We start from the raw sequence: 10181 nt of genomic DNA on the forward strand, positions 1-10181 counted from the left end.
TTTGATATGTCTTTATTTTCTGTTCTTGTTGGTGAGAGGTTGCTGAGCATCATACTCATAGCATATGGTAGGTATACGCATCAACCGTGATTCGAAGATTCGTCTATTCCCCTCTCGTCGGTTGGAAAGCATGTATAGATGCAGCAGAGGAGAGAAGGAATCGAAATGATTAGGCTGAAAATTTAAGTGCTGCCTGGTTTTCATTTAGAAAGCGGGTCGAGTGATGTTTTCATTATTTTGAAGTCGGCAGTCCTTCGATGTAATTGTCAATCTACAAATAGAAACCATGTGTATTTGTCAATTATTGGTTCCAAGTTGCAGGCCTAACAAATCTAGGGAGTAGTCTACCACTGGACCTCAGCCCTGCTTTGGGGGATTATGTGGATGCGGAGAATGACCGGTCAACAGGCAAATTCATACACCCAGAACAAGGTCGATACACAGCACATAGACTACCTAACTAGTACTTCTTAGCTAAGCTGGAGGACGGTTCATGGTGATTGTAGATCAAATAGCCGTTATTTATCGTGTCGAGACTGTGGCAGGTACCCTGTCTTTATATACTTCTATTCTATCCATCATGCATATCACTAAGCCTTGCGGTGCATGATACCCGGAGAAGCCTGGTGAATTATGCGTCAGCGCTTGTCATCTGGGTCCCGAAGTTTCATGAACTTACCTGGTGGCTGGGGAAGATCAGCGTATCCGCGATCACAACGTTCTCGCGCCGACCAGCGGCAAACACAACAACTTCAGCGATATCATCGGGGGTAAGGGGTTCACAGCCACTGCAACAGAGTACATTAGTACGTCCTTGATCTCAGCTGTGCAAATAATCTTCAGCTGGGAATATCATACGCGTAGACTGCATCGGCCTTCTCCTTGTCACCGTAGAATCGCACCACGGAGAACTCCTGTACAGCACAAACAACTATCAGTAAGATTCACAACGGAAGACTGCAACAAAACTCCCAAACAGACGGACTCACGGTTTCCACCTGACCGGGGTCGATCTCGATGATGCGGATTCTCGTCGCAATCAGCTCCTTTCGCAATGCGTCGGTGAAGGACCGGACGGCCGCCTTCGTGGCACAGTAGATGCTTCCACCGGGATACGGTTCGCGGCCGGCAATGCTACCAATGTTGATGATATCACCGCGACCGCCGTCGGATCTCTTCTGGAAAATGGGGAGAATGGCCTGGGTCATGTTGATCAATCCGGTTACGTTGGTCGAGAACATGACGTCGACATCCTGGGCGTCGATCTCGGGGGCCTTGGCGACACCCTTGACAAGGCCGCTGATTCTTGAGTGTCAGCAGGGCTTCTGCCTAACTTCTTCCCCAAGTCATAACTGCGACGAGGGCGAATCTCGCGCAGGGAGAGGAGCGTTATGTCGACTCACGCATTGTTCACAAGCACATCGATCTCCTGGAACTCAGCAGGCAAAGACGGCACGAAATTCTTGATCTCTTCGGGATTGCTAACATCCAACTGCACGGGGAGGACCTTGACACCCTCACCGACCTCCTCCTTGATCTCCTGGGCGAGCTGCTTCAAGGAGTCGATGCGACGGGCCGTCACGATCAGCTTCAGGTCCTTGGGCGCGGTGCGAGCAAACTCCTTGGCCGTGCTGCGGCCGATACCGGACGAGGCACCAGTGACCACGATGGTCTTGCCCTCGAGGCGCTTTGCCATTGCGGAGGCCATTGTGCGTCTGATGAAAGTGGGCTGGATCGCGGATTGAAACGGGGTTGATCGGGTAAGTGGGGTGAATGCGGAGATGTTCCCGGGGGAGGTCGTCAAGGGAAGTTGTCGCAGGGATCTGGTCGAGGTGAGAAGAGCTCGAAGCAGGCGCATAAGGCGGGGCTGGAGATTGAGACTTTCAACAAATGAGTCAGAAGGATAACGAAAGATAAGGGGGGGCTCAGTGGGCTATAAATGGAATCGAAGACGGCCGAACGTCGGCGTTGCGTGCGGGGGAATCCGTCTTTCGTGATTTCGGCGGGGCCCTTTTTTTTGGCCGGCTGAAGGTCGCCCCGATACATCGGAGTTCCTTCCCCGATACTTACCCTGCTGCACCGCATACAACTCTGCCGACACGAAGGTCTGCTTGCTATTTGTCTGTTAAGACAATGGCCATCGCGCGACAAAACAAAGCCATTGTGATCTAATAGCACTCATGATCTCTTTGTCATTTCAGATCCCAGCCTACCACGTGGAGATAGTACAAAGACACACAACTTGAATGTCGGACTTGTCTAACTCCGGAGTTCTTCCTCGTGCCTTGCATGATATCATAACCAAGCAGTACTTGAGGCATTGCGATCCGGTCCAACTAAATGCACTTGTACTGTCAGAATTCGGGATCAGATCTAGCAACCTACTATCTACCAGCGTTAGCACTGATATGTGGTGCAGAAACACCAACAATCGGAATGTACCACTATCTCAGCCATGCCTTCAAAGTTTCTCGATTCTAAAAAAATCTTCGATGCGATAACCGCGAATGCGAACAGATTGTAACCCAAAAGAGGGTAAGAGCAATTTGTTGCATACGATTGGTCTATGCGGGTGTCCAGGTTTCTGCTTTTTTGCTACATCAAGGAGGAAACGAGATGGCGGCGTCAGCCATGACATAGTAATGACCTGCCCTTAATGACAACTACCTTTCCGCAGTTTGGTTCCAGAGACCACTCTTGTCTTTGTTTGACTCATAACAGAAGCCCGAAGCCTGGTTATAAATATTCTAACGTGAATACTTCGAGTGCGGCGAGGAGTTAGACGTTTCAGCGTCCGATCGCCAACATGGATTCTCATGAAATTAACCTCAGAGCCAGAAACGTGAGTGCTAGGATGTCTGATAACCATATTGCGACCTTTACTGAACTAGAGGAGACCTACAGGAAGCTCCTCGAGCCGGGATCGGCATTCAACTGGATGGATGATTCTTCGGATACCGAGGTGACTTCGAGAGACGAGATAAGCTCTACCAGTTCGACAGAGACACTAACAGTGTCAGACGAAGTGCTAATGCACGATTTTGATGACATGGGGTTCGACAAGCCCTGTGCCAGTGAGAGAGAAGAGGTAACTGCTGGCTCCAACATGGGTTGGACTACAACCGAGGCGAGCGAGTCAGGCAATAGGAACCACGCTATTCAAAGGGCTTACCGCAGTCTCGGCTACAACATCAGCAATTTTCACCAAAGCCAGAGACTAGATCTCGATGGTCGTGGCACGGAGCTTGAAGAAGCAGCAGCGCGTAGTCACTATCAGGGATTGGCCCCTTCAATGGCCTCTAGCGAGGACGAGAGCGCCGAGGTAAAGCTCATCAGGGTCGAGATCGACCGTGAATTCAATGCTCGCGATGCATACATGGACAAAGTAGACGAGTCTGAGTCAGTCCACCACTTCAACTGGCTTGGAAATCCCGTCCCACAAGAAAGCCGGACACCACCGGTGATCTCACTCTTTTTCCAGCTAACCGATCCGAAGGTCCCCAGAGCCGGGGACGAGCTCCGCCACAAAGCCCTGTTGAAGAATGCTATGGTCTACATAGACCCAGTAGTCGTTGACCTCGAGAACAAAGGACAGAAACTCCCAGGAACGATCACTGACTTTGTCGAATGGGCATCCAAACTCACCTTCAGGTACTACAGCCCACACGGTTGGTGGCGCAATGATCCCAGGATAACCGAGGATGAATGTCTGCAAGATCCCGGCAACCCGTACGACTATCTGCTTGATGACTTCGGTGTAGGCACTGGCTTCATACAAGAAAACAAATTCCCGTCGTCCCGGGACTGGTTCGATAGGCAACAATCGCGGCTCGTCGAGCTCGAACAGACGGATCTGAACCGGCACTTCAAGGAGAAAAAAAAGGGTTTCACACCCTCACCCCTTCGGGAGTCAATCACTTGTGAGCCTGATGAGGCTCCTTCCCTAATTACCGGCTCGACGGACAACTCGCTCGAGAGCTTCCCGACTCGGATGAGGATCATGAGCGATGTGCCGCAGAGCAGTGCTAAGGCTTGCCTGCGACAAGATCCGCACATCCCGGACCTTTACACCTTGACCTTGCAAGGAGAGTTGTCAGAGGAGCCAGAGCAGTCCAGTCTCGGGGATAATTAGGCTTTGACCTGATTATAGGAAAAGCGGATGCCAAACGTAGAAAATATAGTGTCATACCACAGAATAATAAAAAGAATGGGTAAATGTTAAAGTGCCATGTGCCTCTTCGTCAATGTAAGAAAATTCAATCCGCCGAACATAGAATGTGTAGATCATTGCCTTGTATCGTTATGACCTGGCAGATATGTACTGAGTGATTGTTGTTGCGAATGTTATTGTTCCACAGCCCGTGGATCGTCAGGGATAAACATCGCTTGCTATCCCTCGGCAGGCAAACCGCTTCGTCTCCCCCTTCCCACTTCTGTCACTGTTCCTTCCCTTCCTCCGGCCAACGATCATCGCCCACATTTGACGGTAGCCCCAGAGCCTGATTATCTTCTGCCAATGACAGCTGATTCATGGGGTGAGAACGGTTCGGTGAGCCCAGCGGCTTGACTGGGGTGACATAATTGACACTGACCGAGCCATGCCAAAACCGCCCCCGATGCGACGATCCTCGAGTCGAGTTTCCCTTCAAGCACAACGCAGCGCAAGGCTGTCAACACCACCACTGACCATCGTACTTGGGGTCAAATCAGTTCAAGGGCCCAAGGGATTTTGTCAAGACGAAGCTAAGAACACTGTGCCAGCCATTCAGCGAACATCAAATACCCCCCAAAAACTACAAATGCACGAGTCAGTGAATTTAGTGAGAGCCTACATTTATTTATCCCATGGCGTTCAATAATTTATGCAACACCATTCAACCCTCTCTACTGACCAGACTAGACTAGAACTTCGGCGAACCATGAAGCCTTTATCCTCATTGGACAGTGATGGGGTTCTGAAAAGCCTTATTCCAAGCCATTTACATCATTTGCCAAGTCTTGACAATGGGCGTTCATACCAGCTGGGTGGTAGTGCAATCCTTCGCCGTCTTTAGCAGTGATAGCGCCGCGCTATCGACGCCTCTTCCCCCTCTTTCTCTCCTGGGACCTGCATCTGAGGCCCCATTGTTTATTGACGATCACCGCCGAATCCTTGCGTCCCAGCGTTCCGGGAAACCCCCCAAAAGCACTCGGAACAGGACAGTAATGCTGTATCCCGACAGCGGATGCTAGCCGTTTCCTCAGAAATGATGTATGTCATCTTCTGGACACCCGACCAGGAGAAGCAATCCTTTCACGAACGTGTTAGATGTGCTGGCCCCGCACGAGACGATTTCTCGCCCACGTGTGGTGGCGGACCCTTGATCCTGCAGAATCGAGCATTCCAAGAACTGTTGTGTCTTCATCCCCTGATATGGAGTTTGACCTACTACGAAGAAGTTACCCAGACCTTTCACAGTAACGAAGGCTGCTGCTTACAGACATGCTGTTTCCCCTCTTGCCGCAGTCGTACTGGTTTATAATTTTTCAACGGCCGAAATAAGTCCCCGACCTCGACCTGAAGGCGCAAGAAAAGTAGTCGGGCCTCAAGACCTTGGATGAATCAGGAAACACTAGGTCCCATATGATCGACATCTATGACTTGCTTCTGATCCACAGTTCTAACGCCCCTCGACACACAATCGTCCTCCGCCCCTCTTCTGATACAAACGTAAGACACCGGATTAGCTGCAGCCTAAGTAGGTCAGGAACTGGAATCGAACGAGGACCTGCAGAGTAAATCGCGCGCGGACACACAGTCTATCGAGGTTTGTAGATGAAGGTTCACACCATCTGCCGATCAGCCACTGGACAGGGAATGACCTCCTGCCCTGGCAGAAATTCCCCGGATGGTCGCAAGCCACGGAAAAAAAAGAACCATGATTTATGAGCGTCTAGAGCAGTATTGTCCTAAAAAGGTTATTGCTGTCGAAGATCGCGGCCACTTCGGACACTAGAGGCGACGTGCTCCACTGTGTTGACAACTGGCGCCTATCATAAACCAAATGTGTCCAGAGGACAAGTGCAGCTCAAAGCACCGCACAGAAACTGCCATCACAATCGGCAATGGTTCGCCAACTTTCTGGTCGGTCTTGGATTGACCAGGTACATAGAATTGTTGTTGATATGCGGAAATTATCAGCCATGTTGGTCGGACTGGACGTTCAAGCAGAGTTCAGGGAATCTCGTATTGGAAAGGAAAATGAAAATTGCCACTCGTCAAACACTCCACCTCTAGGATTTTTGACTTGTCAAAATTTGGAAGACCAAGTCTGACCACGAGCAAGTGCAGGCGCACGATCATACCACTTTAGCGTGCAGCAGGAGAAAATTCTCTTGCCAGGCGTGCTAAATCCACACCAGCGCGATCGGGTATTATGATTCGTGCCGCGATCTGAAACCAGGCACATGAATCATGCATTAACTCTCAGAGCAAGGATAGTATGGAAGACTTGCTTAAGGTGTGACAGAGAAATTATCGATCACCAACTAATCTTGCATTTGAGATTGCGCGAGGAATTGACCTGATATTCGTTCAGATTGACGGTCGTATACTCCGTACTCAACATACCGACATTCAACTTGAAACGAACATAATTATCAGATTCTTTCTCGCTGTGGAGCGGAGACTGACCTCTCAGGTACACTTTCTGTTGACCGCACAACACTTGCCGAGCAGCACTAAACCGCACAGGGTAGTTATACAAGAGAGTCGAGTAAGACTACGGCGGCGTTCCATGGATCGAAGCCCGGAACGAGGCAACATTTGACAGGGCGGAAGGTGCCAGAGAGCCATCGATTCTGGGTCTGCTGCTAAATACCGTCACCGCATCGCCATTGACTAATTTTCTCTGCGAACCTCGTGCCTTCCTCCACCTTGCCCACGACACCGGTGGAGCCCGACGGCTTAGTCGCATAGATCATTACTACAATCTGAATGGCACCCCCCTCAGCTCCTAACCACATCCCGGACAAGACCGAGCTCAGGTCGCTCACTCGACAAGGAACCATGCTGCCCACCAGCCCTCTTTCAGCTTCTCTTACGCTATTGAGTACTATCAAACTTTGAGCCAGTGCGGGGATCGTCTCCATAAACCCAGTAGAAAAGGAACTGTACAAATAAAAGCCATGTCGTTACCGCACCGGTTCCTTGCAACTAAACTCTACTGCAGACGCTTCGACCAACCCACCCACTCTCTTTTAACCCCATCGATCTCCAATTGAACCCATGCGGTTTATCTCGTCTTGATATCTAGGTTGCGAAACCTGGAGGGGGCATCCTACTTCACCTCGTTGGACATTCAGCAAACGGACGGCCAAGCCATCTATATCCCGGAAAAACGCTCTTTCTTTACAACCCACACCCCCACGGCCCTACCTACCCGATTCATTCCCTCCATTTATAACAATAGAATCAACATGGACATCATCAGAGAACATCTATTTCCCAGGATATCGGGAGATGGTGCAGAACGTGGCCAGCGAGCACTGGTGGTGACAGCCGTGCTCACCGGCTTTTCGGTCGTCATTGTCGCGATGCGGATGTACGCGCGCCTCGGCTTGATGAAACTGAAGGGTCGCGAGGATTACATGATTCTCATATCTCTGGTATGCCTCTCGAGATGATATGATCGGAATCTCGAGATGTACTGACATGTAACGGGCAGATACTGGCGTGTTCATACCTTGGCTTGGTTGGTGCCGGTAAGATCTCAGAGCTTGTCGCACCGAGCGAATCCCATCTAATATACGACAGAGGTACATTTCGGACTTGGAATACACTCTTCGCAGCTTCCAGATCGTGTTTTAAAGGAGCAGCTGAAGGTAAAACTCTTGGGGCGTGCCGTGGTGCAGACAGAACTACCCACTGACAATTGGTTTCATAGCGACTATGGGCTGCGATTCCGCTCTATAACGCCAGTCTGATCTTCACCAAGTTCTCTATTCTTTTCCAATACTTGCGGATCTTCCCCGACCGCCGTTTTCGACTGGCCTGCTACGTTGTGCTAGGCATCGTGGCTACCTACGGAACGTGGGCGGTCGTCAGCGGCTTCTTGAACTGCGTCCCGGTCTCCAGATTCTGGGATCGCACGGTTTCGGGGTATTGTCTCAATTTCGAAGCGGTCTGGTTCTTCAACGCCTCTATGAACATCGCCACCGACGTGACGTTGCTGGTGCTGCCGATGCCTCTTTTGTCGCAACTGCAGCTTCCGCGAGCGCAGAAGTTCGCGCTCATGGGTGTTTTCGCTATCGGTGGACTGTGCGTGTCTTCCAACTTCCCAGTCCAGTTTTGTGTTGTTGCTAACTCGTGCATAGAGTCGTTATCACTAGTATCCTGCGTCTCTCTTCGTTGCGTTCTGTCGCCCAGAACAGTGACACTTCTTGTGAGTAGTCGCCGTTTATCGACCTGGCATCACTTTATTTTACATGCTGATAACCATCGTCAATCAGGGAGCAACGTCGGCGCTGCCTACTGGACCGCCGCAGAATGCAACGTCGCCATCATCTGCGCGTGCCTGCCCTTCCTCCGCCCCATCGTCAGCCGCGTCTTCCCCAAGTTCCTGTCCACCAACAGCCACAACCGCTACACGCGCAATCCCACCGTGTCTGTCAGTCGCATGACCGCCACCCGCATGACCGCGCAGTCCCACCGCCACAAGGTCGAGCTTTACTCCCAGGACCGCGACTACGACATGTACACCATCGACGTCAAGTCCGGCGAGGCCAGCCATGTCGGCGCAGCCGGAGGTGCCTTTGGCGGCATCGAAGTCCGGACGGAGATGATCCAGGAGTCGTCGCATCACGGCGAGTCCACCAGCCAGCGCCGGTTGGTGGTGGATGTATAACGATCTATGCTTTACTGTCACTTTCGCTTATTGTAACGATTTTTTTTCCCTGACATTACGGTCATCGAGTTTCTGATTTTCGGACCCTACCTACCCCATCACTTTTCTTTTTGACTCTCATATACCCCCGCGCTTTTTCTTGCCTATCCGTGGCGGTCAGCCGCGCTGAATTATCCTGTATATTGCTGAAAGCATGGACGGCTAATCACTAATGAAATATCATGACCTATTTTACCAATTTATTCCGTTGCTTGCAGAGGATTTTGGCAAACCCATTCGTTGTAGCTGCGCCCTCCAGTGTTGAAAGTCATACATAGAGGGAGTTTGTAGGCTTGGAGATAAGCTAGGCTAAGCTAGGCTAAGCTAGCTAAGCTTTTACTACTTGCAGTGATGTACTAATAATAATATAACATGTCTCAGTATCTCTATCCAACAAACTTGGGGGGGGGTTTTTTGGTGTGTTTTGTTTTCGATCCTGGCTCTTGTTGATGTTTGATATATTTTTCTAATTCACTTTTCCTGTAGCCCTCATTACTGCGAATAATGCCCAACTCGTTTATACAATGTGTACATATTATTGATTGAAAACAGAGGTAAGACGGGATAACAAGCTCGATGCATGTGCTCTCGAGCTCAATGACGAGGGGAGATAAGGATTGATGTGATGACTCCCAGGGTGTACTGCACTATACTGTGCTGTTGGTGTAATCATAGTGAATAATATACTCCGCATCTTAACCAGGTGATTTCCCTTTCGATCGATGAGGATTATCAAATGGGTAAGTAAGTATATTCAAGCATTGCGCTGCCTTGGAATAGACTCTGTCGTTGACGTACATCAAGTACAGTACAGATACTGAACGTCGCAAAGCAAGTCTTCGCACCTCGCCTCTCAAGAAATACCCAAGTCGTCCACGAGACTCAATCCAAGACCTGGTTGGTGGGTGTCTCGGCTGAGATGCTTGTTATGTATATCTTGGTCCTACGAATCAGTAAACCGCGCCTTTTCTTACTCTACTTCATGACGATTGGTTTCCCGAGGCCAAATGAATATACGAAATCCATTGATCACATACATACTAGGTAGAAGTATCCTTCCATCTCAGCACCGATCCTAGGCTTTTTATTGTTTCTTCTCCCCATTCCCAGGGTGGTACCTAAACAATATCAATACTATCTTTCCTGCACCACAAAGTCCAAGGGAGACAAGAAAAAGTCAATCCTAAGCAATATCACCAGATTTCAACAGTGTTTTCTGCTTCTTCTTCTTCTTCTTCTTCTTCTTCTTCTTCTTCT

At 50.0% G+C, this 10181-nt stretch overlaps 3 protein-coding genes across 3 annotated transcripts; 2 read left to right on the top strand and 1 right to left on the bottom strand.

The window, feature by feature from the left end:
• Positions 1-320: 320 nt before the first annotated feature.
• Positions 321-2581, bottom strand: BO82DRAFT_390594 (oxidoreductase, short chain dehydrogenase/reductase family). The gene is made up of 7 exons (XM_025638525.1): positions 2214-2581; positions 2071-2114; positions 1404-1880; positions 990-1299; positions 859-914; positions 680-788; positions 321-623 (listed from the first exon to the last, which is right to left on the bottom strand). The coding sequence occupies exons 1-7, from the start codon at positions 2319-2321 to the stop codon at positions 591-593; spliced, it is 1137 nt and encodes a 378-aa protein (XP_025494011.1). The 5' UTR covers positions 2322-2581; the 3' UTR covers positions 321-590.
• Positions 2582-2654: 73 nt separating this feature from the next.
• BO82DRAFT_34439 (uncharacterized protein) lies at positions 2655-4209 on the top strand. The gene is made up of 2 exons (XM_025633660.1): positions 2655-2842; positions 2897-4209. Exons 1-2 carry the CDS (start codon positions 2807-2809, stop codon positions 4130-4132), a joined length of 1272 nt encoding a protein of 423 aa, XP_025494012.1. The 5' UTR covers positions 2655-2806; the 3' UTR covers positions 4133-4209.
• Positions 4210-7458: 3249 nt separating this feature from the next.
• On the top strand, positions 7459-8975 carry BO82DRAFT_430622 (PTH11-like integral membrane protein; the record flags this gene model as incomplete). Its single annotated transcript, XM_025640631.1, has 6 exons — positions 7459-7647; positions 7707-7743; positions 7796-7863; positions 7926-8299; positions 8356-8423; positions 8491-8975. 6 exons carry the CDS (start codon positions 7459-7461, stop codon positions 8883-8885), a joined length of 1131 nt encoding a protein of 376 aa, XP_025494013.1. The 3' UTR covers positions 8886-8975.
• Positions 8976-10181: the final 1206 nt, after the last annotated feature.

The sequence above is a fragment of the Aspergillus uvarum genome (genome assembly GCF_003184745.1).
Source record: "Aspergillus uvarum CBS 121591 unplaced genomic scaffold BO82scaffold_14, whole genome shotgun sequence".
Taxonomy (NCBI): Eukaryota; Fungi; Ascomycota; class Eurotiomycetes; order Eurotiales; family Aspergillaceae; genus Aspergillus; species Aspergillus uvarum.

Coding starts and splice junctions, on each gene's coding strand:
- BO82DRAFT_390594 (XM_025638525.1), bottom strand. CDS start 2,321: ATGCCTCAAGTACTGCTTGGTTATGATATCATGCAAGGCACGAGGAAG. Junction 1,881..2,070: donor GTTGTATGCGGTGCAGCAGG/GTAAGTATCGGG, acceptor ATTTGTTGAAAG/TCTCAATCTCCAGCCCCGCC. Junction 789..858: donor AAGGCCGATGCAGTCTACGC/GTATGATATTCC, acceptor ACTCTGTTGCAG/TGGCTGTGAACCCCTTACCC.
- BO82DRAFT_34439 (XM_025633660.1), top strand. CDS start 2,807: ATGGATTCTCATGAAATTAACCTCAGAGCCAGAAAC. Junction 2,843..2,896: donor TTAACCTCAGAGCCAGAAAC/GTGAGTGCTAGG, acceptor GAACTAGAGGAG/ACCTACAGGAAGCTCCTCGA.